Source organism: Nicrophorus vespilloides, unplaced genomic scaffold, assembly GCF_001412225.1.
Source record: "Nicrophorus vespilloides isolate i.1.1-1 unplaced genomic scaffold, Nicve_v1.0, whole genome shotgun sequence".
NCBI lineage: Eukaryota > Metazoa > Arthropoda > Insecta > Coleoptera > Silphidae > Nicrophorus > Nicrophorus vespilloides.
Genome location: NW_017099382.1, coordinates 93,107 through 120,450, shown reverse-complemented (window position 1 = coordinate 120,450; position 27,344 = coordinate 93,107). Strand labels below are relative to the sequence as shown.

The 27,344-nt window shown below is 27.2% G+C and overlaps 1 protein-coding gene and 1 non-coding gene across 2 annotated transcripts; one reads left to right on the top strand and one right to left on the bottom strand.

Annotated features, from left to right (window-relative positions):
- Positions 1-1,727: 1,727 nt before the first annotated feature.
- Trnas-cga lies at positions 1,728-1,809 on the bottom strand. The gene has a single exon. It is a non-coding gene; the product is annotated as a tRNA-Ser (tRNA).
- A 2,232-nt stretch (positions 1,810-4,041) lies between these two features.
- LOC108564432 (cuticle protein 7-like) lies at positions 4,042-19,307 on the top strand. The gene is made up of 4 exons (XM_017923479.1): positions 4,042-4,175; positions 9,737-9,835; positions 12,059-12,386; positions 19,144-19,307. The coding sequence occupies exons 1-4, from the start codon at positions 4,170-4,172 to the stop codon at positions 19,260-19,262; spliced, it is 552 nt and encodes a 183-aa protein (XP_017778968.1). The 5' UTR covers positions 4,042-4,169; the 3' UTR covers positions 19,263-19,307.
- The last annotated feature ends 8,037 nt before the right edge of the window (positions 19,308-27,344 follow it).

Sequence of the window (27,344 nt, the reverse complement as noted above, 5' to 3'; positions counted from 1 at the left end):
AAGTATAAATTAATGCAATAAGTGTTATTATTTATTATTGTTACATAATGTAATGTCGAAGTGAAAACCTTAAGAATACACACTAAATAATATGTTATTAATACTATCTCAAGGAAGATCGCGATTTCAGATTATAATCCTGCAAAGTCCTTGATGGAAATTGAAATCCGGAAGATCCCGTACGCGATATGCATAATCAGGTGCTGAAATCACCATACAATAACGCGATCTACATACTTCAATGCTGTTCACGAGTGATACAAATCGAAGAAGTTAGATTACATTTATGTCTTTGAATCCATTTCGAAGGAAGACACGCGGACAGGTCAAAGGTCAAATATATGTTGTAAATTCAAAATTTTATAATTGTGAGCATCAATTTTAACTATTGCTTTTTGTATTTTTTTGGAGAAAACTAAGAATAAAATTGTTAATTAAGTATAATTAAATAGAAAACAAGAAGTTTTACTTTGAATAATTGGTAGCTTAATATTGGATTCTTAAACATTACATGATCATTTAGAAATCGATTTATTGCTCAAAACAAATTAGTTTAAACATCTGTTTAATAATTTACAATATATTGAGAAAATTAAGGGATATAACTATAATAACTATAATTATTATCTTGTACATTGTAAATTAATGTTATTTTAAAATATTTATTAATAAATCTTTGATTTAGTTAACTTTTCTACATAAAACGTTCGGTTATCCAACAGATAAACTAGCGAAAATTGTCCTCAATACAGATAAAATGAAGTTAAATTTATATTTTATAATAAATGTTGTTATAATTGTACTGTTTAAGATTTTATGTAATTATTTCATTGTACATAGTCTTAAGTGTCTTAAAAAAATAGTTGAAAATAAATCATTTCCCATTCATTATTCCAGAAATAATTATATCTATTTTATACTAATTCTTATGGGAAAATAGTTTCGGTTTTCGAACAACAAAATATGTTGGACAAAATAGATTGCATTTGTACTTTCTATAAATTTATCTTTATTAAAATATAACTTTTGATTTTCTATATTTATTGATTGTTGTAATTAAAACTGAAGTATCAAATATTATTTATAACGTTTCTAATTAGATAATTTTAAATTAGCACAAAATTCTTATCAAATGATAGATTTTTATACTTTTATGAATACCAATATAGTCTTATAAATCCTAACTGTTCCCATTTATATTTTCTGTGTTACGTTTGGATTATTTTAAGATGTCTTTAGTGCTGCATCATGTGTCAGCATTTACATTTAAATCTGCAAACTTAAGCAATTTTCTCTCATTACTACACACGAGTTAAATTACTCGTGAATGTCATCTGTTAACTAATTTATTTGTAAATCAGTATGTAATATAGAATGAGAACCGTAATATACAAAACAAATATATTCAGGTAATGTATATATATTTATAAAGTGCAGTTAAACCTCGCATAAAAAACATAATTTGTTTCAGAAATACTCGTTACTCAAAACATTTTTTCCCACTTACAACTTTTTCTTTGTGGACAATTTCAGATTCCACTGTAATGTCGAAATTGTTCAAAATATAAATTGAATAAAATCAATTAATGTTCATAGTTTGTATATTATGAAACGTTTTACAAATAAATTTAACTTTAAAAAACATATTGAAACTTAAATTAAGTTATCAATAGGTTTTAAACTGTTAAATTAACATACATTTTATGTAAACTTTATATAAAAAGAATCGCTGCGGACAGGATTCGAACCTGTGCGGGCATAGCCCATTTGATTTCGAGTCAAACTCCTTAACCACTCGGACACCACAGCTGATATATGATTATGCCCAAAATGTCTATACAATTCACAAATCATTTTATACATTCAAAAAATGTTATTTAAAGTTTTTATCGTGGGTTGGTGATAAATTTATACAGGTATCCCCCGACTTACAAAATCCCGACATACGAACAAAATTCTAAAAGCTCTAACTTGTTATAAGGAGATATATAGTGATAAAAAATTAACTGTCCAAACAACAATTAATAATTTCTTTAATAAAACATAATATTTTTGGAATATGTACTATCTGTTTTGCTGAATTTGTTTCTTTTGTCATTTTTTATTAAATAATTGTGATGTCTAGATTGAAAAGTATTTGTAAGTATTTTGTTCATTTTAATTTTTTTTTCAAATTTATACAGTCAGTAATACGGAATTTAACATATATAAAAGTAAAAACTATGATAAAGTGTGCTAAAAATAGTATATTTTGAAATTTTTAAAATTCCATCGACTTACGAATAAATTTTACATACGAACAACAGTTTGGAACGGAACTAGTTCGTAAGTTTGTAATTTACTGCAATAAAATTCATTATTTGGAATATATTTGTCAAATATTTCCCTCACCCCCCTGCCGTGCTGGCGTCCTACGCTAACTCCAACGACCCCACATTAATGCAACTCCTCCAAGACTTTAAAAAGCACTCCCCCTCAGTGATGTAAATCATTCGTTTTTCGTGCAGTGAAGTGATTATTACTAATTATGTGTGTTCTATCTCTGTTTGTTTTCTATTATTATTGTTGATGTTTTTTTTTTGTTTTGTAAAACTTTCTGTAATTAAGAGGCTGAAAGAGGCTAAAGCCCATAACAGTCTGCATTTTTTTTTTGTATCACACCCTATATTATGTATTATTTAAATTTTATAAATAAATGATGATGATGACCACCGTCAAATATTTCAATTCATTTTTGGAGATGAAATATTCATAATGTTATTTTTCAAATTCACAATTATATGCAATCATTTGAAAATAACATTTAGAAAACATTAAATTCTATTCTTCAACACCGTTTACGAAGTTTGATTTCTTTGCATAGATAAATTTAGTTGGTTTAGAATGGAGAAGTAAGGAAGTTTTGCAATCCACTTTTTTGTTGTCAAAATTAAGGTCCAATTTTTTTTTTTTTAGAAATATTTCAATGAATGTATATTTTAAACAGTATAGATATTGTAATCCTAGACTTATATAAACTATTTCGGTTTGTAAAGATATCAAAACATAAAAAATCTTATATTTTCACCCCTAAAAACTCTTGGCGGCCCCCATCTTAACTCTTTTGTTGTACGACTATACGTATTTGTTTGTAGTTGTCCTAAGACTCAAGTCTTTATAAGTCAATTTTTTTTGTTCTTTACTTTATAGTAATTTATATATAAAAACCAACATATTTTAAATATTTGTTTATTTCATAGTACAAAATAAAATGCTCTTTTAGACTTTTATTAAAAGTTTTAGTATTAGTCTTATATTTTTCATATATTACATACGCAAACGTAAGGAAGTAGTGCTATTATATTTCTTAGAGTCAACATATTATTCAATATAATTGAAGCAAACACATGCTAAATACAAGAACTAACTATGTTACAGTGTCAATTATGATTAGCAAATACATTTGTTTCACAATAAGATCAATCATTATGTTATTTTAAATATCCAATAATTAATGTCTTGATTATACAAATGAAATTAATCACAGAAATATTTACTAATAATGAAAAATACATAAGATAGAGCGGTTAATAGCCATTTCTAAGCATGAAAAAGCATATATGCAATAAATATGTTTATTATTCGATTAAAAAGAAGGTTTTTAATTATAAATTAGATTTTATTGTTACAATTTTAATGTATATTATTGTTTGTTTTAGTAAGAAATATTATTATATTAGTAAAAAAAAAACATTATAATAATTAAACTATTATTACTCGAACATTAAATAGTTTTTTACATAATTCATTTATACAAATCTACTAAACTTACAAAAAAATACAGCAAATTTTAAACAGTTTTCATTTAAAACATCCGAATGTTCTAACATTTAAAAGCTTTAATTAAAAGTGTCCTTGCAGTAAATTAATAACAACAGCAGACGCGTTTTGCAACAAGAAAGTTTTTTTGTGTGTAAACTTTTTGTTTTTCTGGTGGGGGCGAAACTTGCGTAGAATAATGGGTAACGTACGGACTACTGGGAAGTGGATTATATAAAAAGCAATGTTACCGAAGAAATTCGTTAGTGTGTGCTTTGATTTTACTCTAATCCCAATGCAAACGATATAAAAAAAAACAAATATCAGGATTCAGGATTATTGTATTTAGTTAATTTAATCGCTGATTAAAAATGAAGGTAAGAATACTGTAATTATAATGTTATTATTATATCATTAATTAATTATGTGAAGTGATTATAAATGTCTGTCTCGTTAATAATTACTAATCTATATTTAATTAGTACTGATTTCTTAATTCATCTGTTGTTATCATTTATGTTCATAATTATTTATAATTTCATATATATTAATTAATTTATTTATTAAAAAATAATGATTGATTTTATGTAATAAAACAAAAAAAACAATTAAATAAATAATGTTTATCCCAAATATAAAGGAAATATCTTTTTTTTCATTATTTTATATTGATATATCCAAATATTAAAAAAAAATAGGAAAACTGTATAAGTCCTTTGCTCTGTCTTATAATTTTTTTTATGTCGTATAATTTTATTCACATTCTGTTTTGATGTGAACATTGAGTAAATAATCTTTCCCGGTGGATAGTTACCATTATGATGATTTGTCTTATAAAATATCATCACTTTTACTTAATTTTATACTGAATCTGATATTTGTATTTGTTCATTTTCAAGTTTACATATTTTAGATTTCAAAGATATCAAGTAAAAACGATTGTTGTAAGATGTTAAAAGAATTTTTACATATCTAAAATCAATATTTTTTTCCTATATTTTATATTGACCATTTAATTATTAAAACATAAAATAAAAAGGTGTATTAGAATAATACAATTCATAATTAATAAGATTTATTAATCTTATTAATATTCTGCATTGAAAACTTTAATTAATGAAATATTGAAAATAAGTCGGATAAAACACAAACCATTTTGTGAAATATTATCTGTTAAAAATAATATGTATGTGAATAGTAATTTCCTTTTTGTAAGTTTCACCAGAAACAAGACTTTCCCCGCAATCGGTTATGAAACAATGCGTTAAATTTCAGTTTCGGTGTGAAAAATGTAATACAAAGCAAACAGCAGATGGCACGTTCGTAAAAAAAGAAGTTTCCCATTTTTATTTTCTAAAGGCGAAATTATTGGCGTCAATTATCCGTAGACAGTGATTATCCGAATAGTTTTTTTTTATTACAGTCAAACAATTTCGAATCATTGTTGAAATAGCAGTCGTTTATTTGACAATAAAATGGCGAAAGATCAAATAAGGACAAAATTTCTATACAATCAATCAGTGAGAAGTAAAAGCGGTATAATTTCTTTCTATTTTAATTGACTATTTGAATTGATCACTTCTACTAATGTGTAATTAGATATTCTTAGATGGGTGTTCATTTGAATTTCTCTAATCACGAAATAACGAGTCTACTTTAACAAAATAATTATGATGTGTTATAATTAGTAATTAACCTTAGTAAAATATAATTTGTACGCATTTGAATGTATTTATTTTTAGTTTCTTTGCTTTCCTATGGCATATACATACCATTAATTTAAAAATTAGATGAATGATTTATTTAAATAATATATGAAATTGTATAAAAGATAAAAAAAACATCCTTAATCTATATAATATGTTGGAATTAATGTTTCAGTCATAATTACACAAAATAAGTAATATTTTCTTGTTTCGAAAATATATTTAATTAATTACTTTAGTTATAGTCATGCATTGGATTTTTAAGTATGGAAATCTTTGTTTAATAGCCTTTAAAATTGAAAAGAACAAATAATATTTTTTAATCTAATACTGTCATTCATTTCTTATTGTATACTTCAAATAGTTATTATTAGTAATGCGATTACATTAGAGGACTTCTATAAAGAATATTTTCTTATTTTCTATTGCACTGATGAAACTGCGATAAAAGGAAGATTAGAGGCAAACTTAATATATCTCCTCATCCAATAGGCTATCGATCGGAGGCTGCCTCTCACTTCATCAGTATTTTTCTCATCTTCTGTAAAAATAAATAAATCCCCGAAGACGTGGAGCTTCCTTCCAATATTGCTTGACCTATATGAAAGAGGAGGCTGCGAGCACATACATTATATTGTATAATTTTATTAGAAACGTGCTTTTCAATATATACTCATACGCTATGAACCGGCAAAAGAATGCATATGGCCTTCTTCTGCTTCACCGACAAACGAACATTGTCTTTGTTTTTTTGTATAATAAACCGTACGAAAATTGCAAAGATCTCTTGACATTGCTTCCGCTTAAAATTTACTAATCATTATTTGATAAGTAAGAAGCAGTATGTGATTGTTACTATTTATTATTACTATTTAGAAGAAATTTAACTAACGAGCATATATTTAAAAACAATATTAATTAACAACATCTGTAACGAATTTTAATTTATTCTGATTTTAGAACTTGTTACTTTAGCAAATATTGTCTATTATCTAATTTAACAGGCATATTATATCAAATTTATATATATTGTATATTTCACAATGTAATTGAAATATCTCTCCATTCCCCTTATTGTAGTTAGTACAGATCCTCAAGTAAAGACTGTACACATTCAAATTCTAATGTAAATAATCTTTATAACATAACGGTTAAGTATATTTACAGTAAACAATATTTTACATGGTACTAACGATTTTTTTTATATACATATATCTAATACTTTTGTACTTACAAAATTTAAAGGACTCCCGAAGATTGGGTAGAAAAAGAAGGGTAGAAGTAGAAAAACGTAGAAAAAAAAATACCGTCTGTCATCAATTTTTCTGCGACACCCCAAATATTAATCGCGAGCCCCTTGGGGCCCACACTTTGAGAATCACTGCTTTAGCACATATAATATTTACAGATATAAATTTGTGAACAAACATCATTACCTAGAATGTTGTCCATTTTAATCTTAACAATAGAAGTAATTATCTGAAGCGTATTATAACTTAGAAAATTATTTTCTATTTATTTATAATAGTGTAAACATCAAAAATAAAAACTGGTGAAAAAATAATTCAATAGAAAAAGTATAAAATATGTTGGATTATAATAATTATTCGGTTTCTTTGAACATTGATTTTTAAGTTATTGTAGCTCATAATATAGTTTCACTGTCAATGACAATTAATTACAACTAATTATAAATTTATGTTTTCGGTGCTTATTTGCCTCATTGAATCATTAGATTCTAAAATATGTAATAATTAGTACTCTTTGATAGATATATTTTTTTAATGATAAATGTAATATTATTGTTGTATTAGTAAAAAACGTACTACTAAATATATATAAATATATAAGCCGTTATTTTTGAAAGTGGTATAAGTTCACTTTTGGAAAAAAAATAATTAATCGTAATTTTAATAAGATATATATCCTCTTTTTATATTTATAATCAATTATTATATTTATTATCAATTTTACTATATAATGTTATTATAAAAATATTATTATGTAATCAAAAAATATTATTGTTAAGAAATTATAAAATGGCTGAAAATGTGCTGAATGAGGTTTAAATGGGACGAACCGCACATTTTTTTTGTTACAAAACTAGTATGAAAGGAAATGCTTCATTTAAAGTAATTTTTTATTTGAAAAACAAAGAAGATCCAAACATCTCAGCAAAATGACTATGTTGTCAATGTATAAAACGTCAAGAACAATAACAAGAGAGAAATACAGCGATATGATGAGTTTAGTGCCAGTAAGTTACATACCAACTATTTACCATGACTACTTCACTATGTAAACTGTAAAGGAGAAATAAGTTTAAAATATTTTTTTATTTTTATCTTAAATCTTAAATAAACAATTAAAATTTACACTTGTTTATTTATATCTTCATTTTTAATACAATTGAAATTAATTCTCAATAAAATTGATTATTCGTGTATCTACATTTCTTCATTTTAATTAATATTTTATACATTAAAAATGTCTATAAAAAGATGGACTTCCAATGAATTTCCTCTAGTTTTTATTTTTAAAATACGTTAATATTGAAAGTGGTATAAGTCCACTAGTAGCTAAAAAAACGTTTATTTTCTTTAAAAATTTTAATAATTATTATGGCATAATAAAATTTAACAGTTTTTTAGTGTAAAAAGACTGTATGATGTCTATTATTAGAATTCAATCGCAAACCCAATAGACACTTTCGAAAATAGCACATATTAAGATTATCATATTCATATAATACAATAATTTATAAGAATAACTTTAAGTTTTCCTTACAAATTGGAAATTAATACAAACAATGGCACCTGGTGACAATAGAAACAGGAGAGACTAGGCTTTTTTTGTAAATATGTCAAGGTTTGTTCCGGACAGAAAGACTTATGACCAATAAACCTTTGCAGCAATTGATTTTAATTTGTATTATTATATTATATTTCTACTGTTGTAATAAATATATAACTTTTTTTTTATCGATTTAATACTACTAAATTACTCCAGGTATGACATACTACCTACTCGCTATGTTATCTAAACAGAGGATAGTTTGTTGTTTGTCGCAGTTTGAATAAAAATCGAAATGGAAAACATTTGTTTGCATATATTGATTATAAATTCATAGGGATTACTATAAAAAATATAATTCTTTACCAACACTGATATTAGTTTTCCAATAATAATAATAATTTATTGACCAAACATCAATACATAAAAAGAAAGAAAGTACATTATATACATAAATAAATAAATTCTAACATAAAATAAAAACATATATTAATAGGCTGGCCAAAGGGCTAACGACCGAGGTCTTTCCGCCCGGGAACATAAATTTAATTATGGAATAATACTATATTGTAATAATAATAATATACAATGAACAACAGAAGAATGAGGAAAAAAGCAGAGGAGTAGGAACAAGTGTGTATCAATCTAGGGACATTAGGTATTGGAATAGGGATAATATGGGATATTTCAATTTGGAAAGGATATTTGGATTTCTGGACTGTTTCGATTTAATTTTCAAGGAGAGGGACTATTTTGGTTTTGGAGTAAAGGAGATCATTAGGAGGATTGTGTAGTGGATTATTAGGTTGTCGTATTTTGGTGAGAATATGAAGTTTTACAATTAATACGCATTACTTTTAATTATATAAGTTACTTTTCATGTACAGGTATATATTTAATTAGAACTGAGAAAAAATATAAATATATCTAGGTTGATTAGTGTATCAAGGTATTAAATAAAACACTTTTGGCTATGTAAATATAGCAGGTTGTAAACCAATTAAAGTCATTTGCTACGCGTTCAGGTGTATAATTAGCCCACTCACACAATACTTATTGTGTAAATATGCAAGCGGAGTTAAACGCACCGGGTATTAAAATCTAATTAACTTAAACTCGACGTTTCCACTATTTGTTTTCTTTGTGTTTATTTTTTTCTTTATCGTTCATTTTCGTCTTTCCTTCCGTACTCCACGTTCTGCCTCTCACAAACATAATTCGTTTCCCATATGCACTGTGGCAATCGTAATAATACGAGAAAAACTAAAATGTTGCGTAATTGTGACGGATGAAAACGGAGAGAATGAACAGCAGCGAAGAAAAAACAATGAACATTCATAATTTTCATATTAATTATTAAGTAACATCTGCGGCATCTCAAGGATGCAATAATTTTCCCGGTCGCATGGTAATCTCTTTTTATTACTTCTTCTTTTCAGGCCATCTTCTCGCTACTCGTCGCCTTGGTTCCATGCGCTCTGGGAAAGCCTGGTTACGCTCAACCCGCTATCTACGCACCGCACGCAGTCGATTATTACGTAAGTATAATTACTGAACTGATTATTCGTCCATATTATATGTTATAATGAAATATAAAAATTGTCATTTGTTTTAATTCAGTGCTTTTGAAACTTAAATTAAATTTCTTATATCAAAGTTTTTCATTAAAAAATATTAATTAAAAGAAATTTATAGCGTAGTTGTAATTGAATTTCTTTCCAACAATTTTAATATTGTATTATAAGTTTGAGTGAAATTAAATATAATATTATTTTGGCATCATTTTGAACTAATTAAAAGAATATTTATTTGTACAATTTTGATAAATATTTTTTTTAAATAAATGAGAACATGTGCATAATAAGAAATATAAACTTCAAATAAAACAAATAAGCTAAAGAAATACAGAATAAATAAATATCATTTTGATTTAATAATTTAACAAAATTATAACAGTTACATTCGCATGTTTGTGGAAATTATTAATTGTTACAAAGTGCTAGCGAACATAGGCCTTTTAAAAAAAATCTTTTAGAAATTTTTAGTTTTTATTTGTTTGTATTACTTTTTCAAAAAAAGTTAATTTTTTTGTAAGAATTGATTATTTTCGTCAAATTTAAAGATATGAATATTTAGAAATAAGTCTTCAAAATATGAACAAAAGGATTTCGGCCTAAATGTTTTCATACAATAAAGTTATAAATGAGCAATATTTTGCAAAAGAAATAGAACTTTTTACTTTTGTTTAAAGTACAAAAACTTTTCTGTATTCAAAAGCATTTAATTATAGAAATAAGTAAATTTAAATTATAAATGAATTTTTAATTGCACGTATGTTTCTCGTTTTTAATTATAAAATTTTGTATTGTCCTCTGAAATACGTTGGTTGAATACGCAACAACACTTGATTATGCGGTCCGACGAGCGTCCATTTAATAATCACCCTTCCAAACCATTCACAGTCCATGTTGCATACATTTGACAAGCTGACACAATACCCATGAGGCTTAAACAAATAATCGCATATAATAATTCAAGTTCATCGATGTAAGCGTTCTATAATTCAAAAGAGCTATAAAAAATATTTGTATAACCAGGCGCATCCACAATTCATAATCAGATTGTATTGTATTTATGTTTCTCGTAACGAATAAAATGTAACATTAATCAAGATAAAAATAAACGATTTATTTGAGTCTGTGTATATACATATACATTAGTAAAGCACGGTTTTAGTTCAATTTATAAAACAACTACAAATTAATTATTAATTTCTAAATAAATTTTTAGGGAACATTTTCAAATTCATAAAAATATTCATTAATTATTAAGGTAAAAAAAAAGACAAAATATTCATTAATTAAAATAATGTTATAACAGAAAATTAACTTTAATCTCAAATAATGTATATAAAAACAATCGAATAGTTTATGATGGATCTAAATCCATAAATAATCAATTCACTTTTTCTAAATGAAATACAGCAATAACTCACATTATATGATTTCAAACAAAATAAATTATAATAAAAATAGTACATCAAATTATTTTTTCCCCTCTATGTGGCCTAGACTTTTTATTGTTCTGATTTTATACAATTTTAAAGTGCTTGATTAGTTCGGTATATTGACAGCTCCGATTAACCGCACTATGAGAGGTATTTCTGTATTTACGACTCTACTATAGCGTTTATTATACCCATTTTTTTTATATACAATAACATTTATTTAAAAATGCAAAATAATTAAAATGTATTAAATGTAATATATTAAAAGGATTATTCATTATTCTAAGTAACACAAGATTTGGCATGTAACTGTTATATGTATAATTAAAATCATGTAATAGATGCGTACTGCTAATTAATATTCGTTTTAATTGATGATTATTTACTGAATTTACTATAAATTGACTTACTAATTGAAGCTTTGCAATAATAATATGCAACAACGTATAAATAAAGAACATAAAATGTCAACAATTAAAAAAAAACTAATTATGAATAGGAAACGAAATATAACCTAATTACATAATAGAGCTAAATGATAACACAACGTATCTCAACTTTCTTGACATACTTGTTTATAACATACAACTTTTGACGGAAGGTGGCAGCTGTCATTTTGTGACCTCTAAAAAATAACTTGAGAAAATATACGTCAAAATAATAATAATAACTCATTTTGTCATCAGGATTTATAACCAAGAAATAATTTTAAAGGATTCTATAATATTTAATTTTATTAATTGTTTAATTCTAGGCCCATCCTAAATATGCTTTTAAATACGGCGTTTCTGATCCGCACACTGGTGACCATAAAAGCCAGCACGAGAGCCGTGACGGAGATGTGGTGAAAGGACAGTACTCTTTGGTGGAACCAGATGGTTCTGTTCGTACAGTGGATTACACTGCAGATCCAGTCAATGGTTTCAATGCTGTGGTGTCGAAGAGTGCGCCATCTGTGCATGCCCAGCCAATCATCAAGCAGGTGGTACCAGGTATTGTCCAACCGGTGGCGCCTGTTTTAAAGACACCAATTATACCAGCAGCTCCGATTTACCACAAAACAGTACAACAAGTTTACCCCAGTAAGTAATGAATTACACAAATATCACAAAGAATACTAAATTTAAATATTAATTATGTTGCTCGGCTTAAAGAAAAATAGCTCTCATATTAAGAATATTTTCACATTAATTTTAGTTTAAAACAAAAATGTAACAACAATTTATTGTTATGATTTTTATTCAATAACAAGGATTTTAAAAATTATCCAAAAGAATATAAATATATTATGAAAATATGGATAAAAATCAATGTGAATTTATATGGAATAGAAAATGTTTGTAAAGAGTATAATTAAAAATATATGAAAAAGATATTTATTGAAAAATTCATACATAAATAAATAATAAATTAAAACGTATTTATATAATTAATAGAAAATAAAAAAACTTTTACAAGCGATATTCACGTTTTCCTCCTGCGAAAAATATAGTAATTTCGTAAATACATAAAAATTAACAAAAATAAAAAAGAGAAAATCTGGAAGAAATTATAAAACACTGAAATAAAAACAAAACTTTATTTAATTATGTGTTCAGTTAGAAAGTGAATTATTTTATAGAAAATAAAACACTTGTTACAAATACCATAAAACCTATACCATCCAAATTAGTAGTCAACATTAGTTTTTCAGATTCATCAAATCAGCATATTTATATATTAACTTTCAGTTTCAATATTAACATACTAGCAACATAAGGCGATGAATAACATAACTATTAATAATGTTAATAAGTAATTAATATTAAATGGCGTAATCACCACAAACGGATGAAAGCGATGATACTTAATTAAAGTTATAGTGATTTCGAAATACGATACTCAAGCTCTACGATTTCGACGGAAAAGTTCGAGTCTAGACATGAGAAATTTTTCTCACGAATATTATCTTTTTTTTATAGACTATTACATGACTTATATTTGAAATCAGTTTTTTTATAACTCCATTCAATGTAATCGTATGATTAAGGTTATATTATAATTAGCTTTTTCTAGCACTTCTTGAGTATACTTAATATATATATATATACTTTTTTTTTTATAAAAATGTTGATTGATTACATATAAACTACATAATAATTATGTAGTTTATATATTGTATTGTTTCTATTAAAATAATCGTATCATTAAACATTCTAAACATTCAATAATAAGAAAACACATATTATAGATTTTCTATAGCTAAAGCTTTTTGGTCCTTTTGGACTAATAAATATATTTATGTAAATATTTTCAAATATTTTATCAATGGATAAGAATAGTAGAAGGTTACAACGTATTTATATAAATATAAATTCACTTTCAAGTTTTGTTCGATTGTAAAAACCGGATTTTCCACATTTTTTAATTCGAGTTGTAATTCAAACAGTCCGAAGTTTGAGAGTCCAATGTAGTTATTAAATTTTTATAAGACACTATTCGGTCGCTTTTAACAAATTTCCTGAAATTGAATTTCTTAAACAATATAAAAAACCTCACATAGTGCGGAAAATCGGTTCCGTCAGTATTTGAAACTATACTAATCGAGGACTTGAAAACCGCATAAAAAGAAAGATTGTAGACAGAAAAAAAGAATATTTATTTATACACAATATTTTTGTTTTGCTGAATTAATTGAGTTTATTTGAAAATTTTCAAACCGTACTAATAGAAACCGCACTATGTACATCGCATATTACTAACATAACTGAAAATATAATTATTGTTTTAATATTTTTAAAATGCAGCTGATATTAAATTATTTATATTAGAAGAATTAAGCAGTTCTATATCATGCATGCGATCGTACATGAAGAATGCATTTCAAAAGTGGCGTAATTAAATGTGAATAGTACTTCCGAGAAAGTAAAAGTAAGTGAGAAAATACAAGTTTATGAACTTGTCATATTATTACAATTTTCTTTATTATTATTAAGGAATTCACATTATTCTTCGTTAACAAATTTTATACCGAACATAAAAGGTTATTGCCTAGTAATATACCCTACAATTCGTTGCGAATGTTCAATTATTCATAAAAGTAATAAGTATATAGAAGGAAATGGACGTGAAATTATTTAGAAAGTCTTCTTTCCAATAGAGAATCGGACCTAAAAAAAGATTATTGATATATATATATATATTTACAAATGAATAGTTAGATAGTTATTTAGAGGGGAGTCGAAACGCGTACCTAATGTGTTTCATTATGATCAAATTTATATAATGGAACTTTCAACGCAGGACGTGCACGGATTTCATAATTTTGAAATTCGCGTTACGTTAAGGAAGATACTTGGGATAGTTAGGCCAGAAGACAAAGCGGAGCAATGAAAAGGCCATCACTTATATGGGACTTTGCGTATGCATTTGTATCTCAACTTTCTCGCAGCTTCTCGTTCGTGGTTTCCTCTATCAATAACCGTTTCAATTTGACCAAATACAGCTTTGCAGGTCGAGTTTCCTTCCCTATCAGAGGATTTAAATTAAATAATTACATGGAATTGCTGGGAGGATGATTCCAGTCACGATCGGCATGATCGGAACGCGCGTTTCACAATACAGTATTAACTTCATATTAAAAACATCGGTTATTTCCGATATGCAAAAGAAAAGGCGAATAAAAATAATGTATATATAAACTCCTACGATCATGTCATAATCCTAACCATTATGGTTTATTGCATTTTTATTCTGCTCTGTTTTATTTTGTTTTCTAATTTGACATTAAAGGTAAACAAATTTGCACAAAAACACATTTTTATATCCTTGGCATTAATTATATTCCTTTAATTCGGTTACACTAATTAGTGCAACGGTTTGAGGTTGCCATTTAAAAAAGCATCTTATATAAGTTTCGAGGAAACCAGTACGAAAAAAAGAACATAATAATAATGCAAAATCAAAGTCGAATGTCGATTATTGCAAATGGGGGCCCAATAGGTTAATAGTAGCTCGGCCAAAACCAGGAATTAAATCAGCTTTCTATGCTGAACACTTGAGTCTTATTATGCTCATACCTTTTCATATTATTTTTTTTTGTTTCGATCGATATTCACGAGCAATGATGAAACTGAACATGAAATCCTTTTTTTTATACTTCTTATACATTCTACCGATCGGTCACGATTGCCGAGAGTACAGCTTCCTCTTAACCAAATAATGAGAGGTAATCTCGTCGTTGGTAAGAAAATCGAATAAATCAATTCGAAACATGCTACCAGCATATATAAAAAATAAATAAATGAGAAGAATGAGCGCGGATTATTCATGCATAGTTTCTTTGTATCGGATTTATTATATTGTATGCAAATATGTGCAGTACATATTTTACAAATTAAATTGTTTCTCTCGAATTGGTTTCCGCCTTAAAAACTTGTAAATTTGCAAATGCAAATGAGATCGCTCCCGAAAAACAAGGTGTATTGCGTTGCAGCAGATTAATCGCATTACGAAATACAGTTCAGATTTTCATAACCTTTTTGGGCTAACCGGTCAAAGCAATGAAAGTAATATATTGCTAGCAATGAAATATCTTTCAAGAAAAAGTCATCTAACTTTCTAAACAATAGTAATAAACAAATAAATTAAGACACACAAAACTTGAATCCAGAAGGTTGTAGCTTAACAGACAACTATGGATAAATCTTGACGGAAGTTATTCATATCTTTTTAATAATTATATAGAAATATCTTGGACTTGGATCATCGGCGAATCCAAAATTTTAAACTGGAAAAATTGAGGAATTAAACCTTACAAATATAGACTGTATAAAACGAAACAAACCGGTAATTTTTTACAATTTATTTTTAATTTGTTCTATTTGATTTCAAACTGAGTAATAAATATAACTAAATTACTACAATGGACACTACGTCTTTTGTCTTAAATTTTTAAGTGTAAATAATTTTATTAAAATTTTATTACTGAATTATGAATTAAAATAACACTTTATCGCATTCGCTCATTCTTGTTATTAATAATTTACAAGTAATTGGAAAAGCACAAAATAGAAATATATTTATTCCGATCAAGTTTTGTGATGCCCTTTCATGTTTCTTAAAATATTAACACATGTGAATTAGAGCAAGAAATGTAACATATTGTGACATAACTTTCTTTTGAAGCAATCTCGAAATATTTCACAGAATTTTGCTCTTTCAAATGTTAACAGAAAATAAATAAATAACAATAATTTTATTGAAACACAAATTAAACAAAATAATAGGAATTCTTCAGAAATAATCAAATTCATGCAACCAAACAACTTCGTTTTTCTGCCCCTATTCTTAAAATCTACAAAAATATCTACAACCTGTTGTAGATGTTTAAACGTATGAGTAGTATCTCTAGATAAATAAGAAGTTTTTGTAATAGTCTTTAAGTATAATTTAATGGCTAAAATATATAAAGAAATATATTATACACTATACTACAAACACAACAGAATAAGAGAATAAGAAAATAAAAATAAATTGATCTGCTGCAGATGTCTTTCTTTTCTAAAAAATATTATTAATTCAAAAATATTGTATATATAACATATCAATTTTTGAAGAAATAGAAAAAAGAGAGATACACCAGGTCAATGTACTATCAACTTTAGCATAAATAAATAAAATTCTTAATACATAAATGGGTTCTTTCAAAAATATTATAGAAAATATCATGTGGATTTTCGATATGTTGAAATGTTTTGTCAAGGTCTTTAATAGTGAAATAACAAGAGTAGTTTCAGTTGTAATATCTTCTTCCAATTCACCTTTCTCTTGCTACCTCCTGAAGAGTGATTTCATATACTTATACTTCGAGAATATCATTTAGATATATACTTCTAATTTATCACATCTTGCGTTATGAAATATATAATTTGCTAATACCTAGCAATAGAATTTAAAAACACTTATTAATAAAAAAAAAAAGTAATATAGAAAGTAAGGTACAATAAATATTATTAAAGAAATATGAACTTATTTTAATATTGTATTATGATAAAGAAAAACTAGATATGAAAGAAAAACTAAATTTTAAAAGAAAAGTTATATTTAAACAAGAGTTACTTTTCTTGCTGGAAAATTTCTCGATCCTTCAATGGAACTAAATAATAGAGGTAATATGTAGTGTAATGTAAATGTACAGCTTGCTAACATAGTATATAATTAATAGATATTGAAACAATGGCACTCATTAACATGTCAGGAATGTGTTTTGTTCGATCACAGTGATTACAAAAGATAAGAGATTGACGCATGCACATTAAAACAAGTGAATATTCGAAAGTAGATATTGACTATTATGCAGAAAATACTATTATTTTTTTGTTATAATTTATTCTCCAAACAGTAGCTTTAAAAATTTTTAGCATAAATATAAAAATATTAATAAAACAAATTATTATTAAATAATTTTAAACTATATATTTTTATTATTTTTTGAATATTGTATGGTTGTATATTTGATAACATTGTAAATTGAATAAACGTATCTTTTTATTAGTACAATTTCTATTCAAGTATAAACATTTCTTAAATTCATAAAACACGTATTTATATAATTATGTATCTTCTACGTTAGATATATATATATTTTTTTACTGAAGTACAAATTATTTACAATTTTCTGTAGATATTATGAATGAAAATGTGGTCTATAGTCTTTAGATTTGCTAAAAAAAAACACAAAATAGATAATAAAAGCACAAACTTTTTACAAATTTTGTACTGAATATAGAAAAACTGTGTTAATCTTTTGTGTTAATCGAATTGTTTACAAAACATTATTTTAATAAAAATACAAAAAATGTTTGATCTGGACATAATGGACTTGAAAGTCATGATTATATAAATTAATATATTTTTTTATCTCGTTAAGTTACATATTTTTTTGCGTAATCATTATGATTGTATGCACATGTAACGTAGTTAATACGATTAACCAGTAATCACAATACTAATTGTTGGGTAATTAAAAAGTTAGGAATTTCAATTAGCCGATTGAATCGGAGTGATCCAGTAACGGTATACATATTATAAAAAAAAATGAAAGCCAACGCCACATCCGCCAAATAATAAAAGCAGAATGGAATAAAAATATATGCGTTTGTATATAAATTATGCAAATAAATAAATAAAAGTGTGCAATAAAAAGTTTTTCCTCTCCATCCAAGAAAAAGTGCAAAAGCAACAACACGATGATGATGGTCATCATTCCAGGGAGCAACCGGATTATGAAACCTCGTATCCTAGTATTGACATTTACCTGTCAAACGGATCCCAACATATCGCAATTACATTAATTGCTCTCTCGCCGCAAATGCATATCACCCAATAAATACATATTTTACTTTTATTGCATACTCATATATATTTTTTTCTCCCTCTTTGTTTTGTATAATCCGCGGAAATCGCCTCGGATTACCCAACCAACAACGACGCGTTTTCTTTTTCTGCTCAGTTGGTATTATGCAAATCCGAAGCTGTGTTGTAAACACCGCGCACCACCACTGTGCGAGATGCAAATGAGATGAGAATTTCGCCTCCCGATGCTTTAATCAAGTCTTTGCCATATAGAGAAAACTGGAGATGTGGAACGCACTGCGTATTATTATTATTATTATTATTATACATGCATGTAAATGCCACAAGGAAAATTTCGATTCATAAATTTCGCCAGAGTACATGTTTATGTGCATATATTTATGTTTGCATATGCCGCTAATGAAAAGGCTCTTCGGATTGATCGCACATGCATTAAAATAATTTTGAATAAGATTAATTACTGATTCTATTGTTTTTTGTCAGGTGTGTACGAAGACCAAGGATATTATGGATCATACGACTCGGGGCTGTTGGGTCACACTGGTTACAACGAATACGATCTTGATGGTTATTATGGCGACATCCATGGTGGACATTACTGATGCATTCTAAATAATCCGAGACAGCATCCCAGAAGAATACATTAATACGCAAATTTCAAATAAGTTTTTTTTTATATAATTATTAATAATTATTAAATAAATAATATTTATTTAAATTTCTGTTCTTTACTTTATTAAAAACCTTCTTAGATTCAACAACCTTTTCAAAAATTAAAATAAAAATTTGTTTTTACGAACGAGTTTTCATATGAAAATAATTATACTAAATATTTGACATAACAATATTATATTTAGATATTTGTGAACTTATAAGGAATGAACTTCTGTTAATAATTAAGATCATGTTTAAAATGTTGGAAAGAAAAGATAATAATTAGTTTATTAGATAAAAATACATGTATGTGACTCATAGCTTCATTTATTCATAAACAATTTTCACTAAAATGAATGATTTGCAATCATTGTTATTTTTTTTTAATTAAAATAAATTGTTCTGTTTCTTTAATATCATTATTTTACTACAAAATTCTTGATGGCAATATATTCGACTAAGCTAGACATTAACCTTTAACTACTCGCGCACTGAAATTTCTATGAACTACTACTACTATTTTGTATTTTATACACCACATGTATTACCTGATTGTATTACTACAAGAAAATATTTTGTCATGTTAACTAATGGTTTTTTTTTTATTAGATTCATAACTATTTGCAATGCATAATATAATAATTTCTGAACCGGAATTGTCATCATTGCCCTCTGTATAAGCGTGAGTGAGATATTAGCATCGTCTGCTATTACACCACCAGTACAGAGCAATAACGAACATGCACAAAAACAACTTCTTAGTGTCTCAGTCAACACAATATTGCACACTTTGGGCATAGGTTACGTTAAGTGTCATAGATGGGGGAAAGAAAATATAGATTTGGTAACATTTCGTCGCGAGTACTTAAAGATTAAGAACTAATTCAAAATAAAAATAAAGTAACGAGTTTCTAGTTTATTGTGTTCTAATGACACTTAAGTAATAATTAATAAACACTCCAATTATTATTGAATTTCAAAAGCGTTTTTATTACAAAATGATATTTAAGATGTCTTAATCTTTTTATTATTTAAATTAAATTTTGATATCTTAATGATATGTTAAGATTATTTAACTAAGAATTTATCTATACATAATAATTTACATAACCATTTTCAGTTATACATATAATCTAATTATTAGTGTTAAGTAGATTATTTGCAGTTTAAATATTTAGTAACTTTATTAGTAAAGCCCATGTAACTTCAGTGTGAAGTTTACTTTTTTTATATCAAAGAAATTAATTGATTAGTAGATGATTTTTAAAACTGTTATTGGTTTAATTTTTTTATTAATCATTTTAATGTATAGTTTTAAGTTTCTGTATACTTTAGTATGTATAAAATTACAGTAGTAATTAAAATTATTTCTTATTATTAGGTATTTTGAATCATTCGATATGTTTTATCAAGTAATTATCAATTAAATTTTAATAAATATTTAAACTAACTACTTATTTTCCGTAACAAACACTATGATTTTCATCTAATTATTGATATTCATAAGTAAGACACATCCAAATAAGGATAGTTACGATTTTATTTCAAAACATCATAGACTTCTCGAGAATTATAGATGGGTTCAAAATAATTGAAAATCGTGTAGGCGATGCTGTTAAACTAATTGATTTTTATGATTTATTACTAACATTGTTCGATTGTTAATTAATTGTTACCAAATCAAATAAGCAAAAGGAGAAAGATGAATTACGTAAGTGAAGAGTATCCGTTTAGTGTTACAATTTATATCTTTGATATTTTTTTTAAATTGTTATTTTCAAGTATTATTTCGTATATTAATTCTTATTATATAAGATGTTCCAATAAGATGACTGGATTTAAATTTGGAGCTATTTTTTGTATAATGACAAGTCTACAAATTTCTTATGCGTTATCTGTTAATCTTGCGATTATTAAGTAAGCAAATGCTGCACTAACTAACAATGTGTTATTATTATTATTATTAAAAGTAATTTTAAAATAGTTAATATATTGTAGATCGTAAACTTCGTAGATATTTAGTCGAAATAATGGTTCAAATTAGTGCCCAGCTACAAATAAAATGAGGAAAGTAGTTCGATTCGAGACCTTAAGTCACTTCAAATCAAGAATTAAACGTTTCAAGAAGCGTCTTAGACTTAAACGGTTTATTGGTCTATAAATAATTGAAATATTTGTACTTTACAACAAACTAAAAATATGATCACTTTTTGATTAAATAATAGGGAAATATTTATGTCAATACAAAATAAAGTAAACTAGCGACATACTTTACAAGACAAAAAAATATTTTGCACGTCAGAAATGTTACGTCTTAGCAACGACAACATCTGAATTAGTACGTCAAAATAAAAAAGGCGAACTTCAGCAAATCGTCTGATTTATTATGTAAACTAACGGCTGTTTTCTTTGATTGAAAAAACATTTATTTGCAAATTGATTATACGTATAAATAATATGTTTAATTTCAAAACTAAATCCAGTGTTATTATATAATATCTATTTATTATGTATTTCGTAATGTGAATCCTTTACGTAAATATATAATAAATTAAGAGTTGTATTCAATGTAAAATAAAATCTGTATGTTGTTTCATTAAAATTGTTCGTTTATTGACTGTTACAAACATGGAGTTTCATGAGGTATAAAGACTTTAAGAGGCTACTTTAATGAAGATAAAATCAGTAAGCCATACTAAAATATATAATTATTTCCAGTATTGTATCATGACCTTCAATATATCCAAGGATAAAAAAATAACTTGGTAATTAACTGCCAATAAGCTATTGTATACCGTATAAGGTGTAATTTGCTAGGCAGATTCCACATCGGAATTTAATTGATCAACATACTACGAATACGACACGACCAAATCAGAGATGTTGATTCAAGTTTATAAAAAAGATTTGTATTATTTGTATAAGATAAATATTAACATTATTTTTTACATATAATCATAATCAAATTAAAAATAAGGGTTATTGATCATAGGATTTTTTGTCCTATTTTTACATTAAATTATTTTTGTTATAAGAAGTTCAAAGAGCCATTTTAATATTTTAGAGATTACATAATTAGTTATACAACTAATTCTTTGAAATGTACCGAAATTTATAAAATATTATGCAATTAACGTCAAAAACTAGAGCACATATATAAAATAATTCCTTGTAACTATTTTTATTATTTTATAAATTACGGACAGTAACATTTATTTTATTGGATATTAATTATTGATACAGTTGAATTATTATAAATAATTTTTATTTTAATTGATCAACATAAACAAGCAAAAAAAATAAAACGTAAATAAAAAATGCGATTTATTGCCTCATATTGATTGAAATTAGTAAACTAATATACAAAAACAGAAATATTTTCAAATATGTAATTAACTAATCAATTTACAAAATAATTCATTATAAATATAAAAATCTATAGAAAAATATTGTAAAATGTCAAAAATGTTGATTTACTATGCTTATATATTATGATTGTTAAAAGTTAATAGCTAAAGAAAGTTTAATAAAGAAAGGATGTTAAAAATATTTATTGTTTTATAGAAATATAATTTCAAATATCAGTAGAAAAAATGATAAGTTATATAAGATATAATTAAATCTCTTAGAACCTTTATGATCTAATAATAATCATTATTACTGAAACGTACATATATAAGTAAATATAAAAAATATGAAATCATAAATAAATCAAATAAAAAGTAAATCTTCTTGAAATGAAACAATTTATATATTATGATGCATCATTTGGCTGAAGAATGATAAAATTCGTCCGGACACGGTCTATCCTTCATGATGAAAGACCCGGCCGTCACCTGATTCACATATGTAGGAGAATCTCGCTCCCGGTCATCCACATCGAACATTAGAATATAAACATGATGTCCCGAAAAGCAGACGTGTGTTTCAACATTAAAGTTGTCAATAAATCGCGCTGCAGCAACTCTGCGCGATTTTCTGCATTTCGACATTTGGAAGACCATGCAGCATGGTCCTCCGAGACAAACACTTGGGGGAAGTGGCAAAGTGCATCGGTTTGTCGGATATTGGCCCTGGTATAGGAGGCGGTGGAATGCTCTCTACTGCTTGGAAGTGCTTGTTCATATAGAACAAGCCCTCATGTAGGAGTCTCTGGAAAGACGACGCGCACACGGTAATGATGCGCATCTTTTAGGTTGGTTGTCCCGTCGCCCTGGATACGATCCTCTTGCTGAACTTGTGTTCCACCGCAGACGCTGATTTTTGCGTCTATGTAATGACCAGGTCCGTCTTTGTGAGGACACAAGACACCGACGCGTTGTGGCCGTGTTTTTTGGCTCCTTCGGAGGAACGCTCTCCAGAAATGACAAGATGTGGCCACGATCTCGCGTATCGGTCAGATACGCAACGACCACAACCTTAGGGTTGTCTGACTTCAAAATGAAGCCTGTCTTCGTTTCCAGAATAACATCCTTCCTGTTGCCGGCCCCCATCGACCACAATTTCGATAGTTGCGATCTCGTTTATCTTGAAAGTGTTCAAAGATTTTTTGTTTGCAAAATACTTATCAGTTGATATAGCAGATGTTTGTGGCATTTTGAAGACCTCGGAACTGCCATCTTTGTTTTTTTTATAGTAGTTTTTAAGGATTCTTTCTTTAGTCTTCCAAGCTTCCGCTTTCCTTGCTCCCATTCGGAACCCGTGGCCTCCGAAGGGCAAGATGAAGAATAGGTGTCACACATACTCGATCTCAAATGAAGCCAAAAAACAGAAATATTTTTTATCATAATGCTGCTATCAAACACGTCTGTCTGTACTACTCCGTGTCCCGAATCGAACTGTGAATTTTTTTTTATATAATAATGATATTAATTTATGTTTTTTTACATGAACTTTCGCATGATTGTTCATTACATGGTTTTGTGAAAAATATGTTATTTGAGATCGTAAAAGAGCGCGAATTGTATAATAAAATATTAAAAATTAGGTTTGTAAATGTAAATAATAATTGCAAAAACATTATTAAAAAAAGTAAATGTCAATAATACAATTTGAAGCTCGAAATATGTTCACTTTTAAATTGATTTTTTAATGTCAATGCAATATTATTAATAAAATAATTTAGTTTATTCTTACAATGAAAAGAAAAGAAAAAAATATAATTGAAACAAAATGGTACTTTTAAAATGAAATGTTTAAAAGGAAAATAAAAGTGCGAGAATTCCATAACTGTTCGAAGGAAAAAAGGAGGAATATGGAAGAGGTTGCCCTCGAGGTCGATATCCTCCTCCAATCGAGCCATGACCTTTAGGCTCTCGTTGCAACTCAGAACAAGTCATCACGAATGCAACTCGATTCGATAAACACAAACGACTTCCTGCTTTAAGCCCAATCAACAAAAAAAAAAACGAAAAATGTATGCAATAAATCTGACCGTTTTTCAACAAGCAAATGTATATTTCAAGAAGACAACAACAACAACAAGATAAAAGAAAAGGTGAAATGTGTAAGCAAAATCCATTTGCAATAATCCGCCTGCCTGTCGCATTAAGATCAATTTCGAAACGCACTCATCTAATTTATTTGCAATTGCATCGAGCCCAATAAAACACAGACAATAAGATATGAAAAAGCTATAATTGTTATTGCAGCAGGTAATAATATTATAGATCGCTCTGGGCGTTTTCGCTATTTCATACACATCCAACTTTTACTGCCCATTTTATTTCTCACCGTTGCACAATTCCCGCAATAAATTCAGATGCTCTAAATCCGCTCAACAAATTATTAATTGTTAGATAACAAACGAAAATGAAGAAAGAATTGATGCATAAAAGAAATAACGAAAAAATAAATCACTAACCGGAACTTCTGAGTTAGTCGTCTCCAAAGGTTTTTCCATAAATGCATGGTTTAACAATCGAACAATTGATTCATTTGAATAATAGAATTAGCGAAAAACATAATGTGGAGATGCCTGGGATCGCTAAGAGAATCTGCTTAATTATAACCGAAATAGAGTACAAGGATAGATTTTTTGTATTTAGAAAAAAATGCATACAACGCTAATGCAAATAAAAAATTTCGCGTTGCGTCATGCGGGAGGTTTCGCAAAAATCTGCTCTTGATATTTAAGATCCAAAACAATACTACAGATTTTTTTGTTGTATTTCTTCTCTCTGTGCCACCAATAAAATACGGCAGCAAACGAGGTGGCCGGGAGAGCTCTGACATTATAAAATCCAGTATGGAAAGTGATCCAAATGAATAAATAAATTGTACACATATATATTCGATAAACATGGACGAGATGGTCCCGAGGCTACAGAATTCTTAAACGAGATACAGTTATAGTCCTTGGAGGCTAAAAGAATGAATACATGAGGAGCGCAAAAAAAATCAATCTGTGCTCTGCCAATTAATATCGAAGTTGGATTGGATTTCATAGTTGCAAAATGATCGGAGAAGAACAACAATAACAAACGGTAAAAAAGCAGACGAACAATCTTTATCGATTCTCAATCGCGTTACGTAACGCTTACTTTAATTCGTTATATATTTTTTTATTGCATATCTTACAAATCTAATTGCCGCAATTACGTGCCGTTTTTATTGTCTCGTTTCTTCCATTGTTTACTTTCGAACTATTAATGGAACTGGAGCAACGGTAATCTGTTCCATTGACAACATTATACAATACAATCAAAACGAAAGAAAATCATTAAATCCGATCCAAATCACTGAGCAGATTCTAATGTGATTTACTTAAAAATTATGCAAGTGTTGTTTTCTTTCTTCTTTATTCCACGAGCAATCGTGGAGCAATGTTGACATTAATATCTGGAATATTGAGTAACGTTGTATTTAATCTATTTATTAATTACTTTCGATTTAACATATTTGATTTTTTTTTTGATACTAAAGTTAAATTAATTTTTGTAATACATATACAAACGCCTATATAATATTTATATGTCATTTTGTTATGTATACTATCTTCTCAATTACAATAATTAAATTAATAAAATAATTTATTATAAATAAGTACTTAGAAGGATTATAATTAATAATAAGATTATTATAATTCATTTATTAGTGGGTTCTTCAAGCTTTTGTTCCGGGAAATTTGATGAAGTGTTTTGCGAAAAATTACCATTGAATTAAAGTATAATGAAAAATGATAAGTTTTTTTATATCGCAATAATTTTATTTACAATTTCAACAATAACTAAATTTAATAGCGGTTAATGGATAATCTTTCCCGGAGGATATTTACTATTATGATATTGAACATAAATAATTACTTAAATCTATATACTAAATCTAGTGATTTGCAACGCTTCACTGTTATCGAGTGAGCCAATAGACAGAACATTGGTATGTGACTCCAGTCTATCTTGGTATCTACTACTAAATATTAGTCATGTATGATCAACCGTTTTTATATGGAGATCTTCGTGTATGTGATAATTCTTGATGAACCATGGAGCCCTAATAGTATTTATAGGCATTTTGATTGGAACCTTTGTATGATTTGTATATTCGATTTGATGGCTGCATTTCACAATTGGATACCATACGTCCATACTGGTTTCAGTATAACTTTGTATATAAGTAATTTATTTTCCACTAGAAGCCAGTAGAGTTTTCTAAACTTTATTTCTAAGTGCTCCCTCTTAGCCTGAATGTGATCTTTCCAGGTGTGTCTTCTGTCGAGATGCATGCGTAGATATTTGACTTTTGTTGAATTGGACAGATCTTGTCCATTAAGTCTCAATGGTAATTTTTCGTTAGTGTGAATGTGATATGCACAAATTTAAATTCGTTAACTGCAATACTATAGCTTATTTGTAGATATTCAGATGTTACTGCTTGATTCTCATCTGATGCTAAAATATCTGCCTTGTGTACAAGGTAAAGCAGTGGTCCTAAAACACTTCCCTGCGGCACCCCTGATTCTATTGGATTCTATCGGAGTATTCGTTTTCAATTTTTACCTGAAACACTCTTCTATTCAGGTATGAGATGCC

Bases quoted from the DNA above. Each gene is read 5' to 3' on its own strand.
- LOC108564432 (XM_017923479.1), top strand. The intron at 9,836-12,058 runs GTAAGTATAATT...GTTTAATTCTAG, and splicing joins CGCACGCAGTCGATTATTAC to GCCCATCCTAAATATGCTTT. The intron at 12,387-19,143 runs GTAAGTAATGAA...GTTTTTTGTCAG, and splicing joins AGTACAACAAGTTTACCCCA to GTGTGTACGAAGACCAAGGA.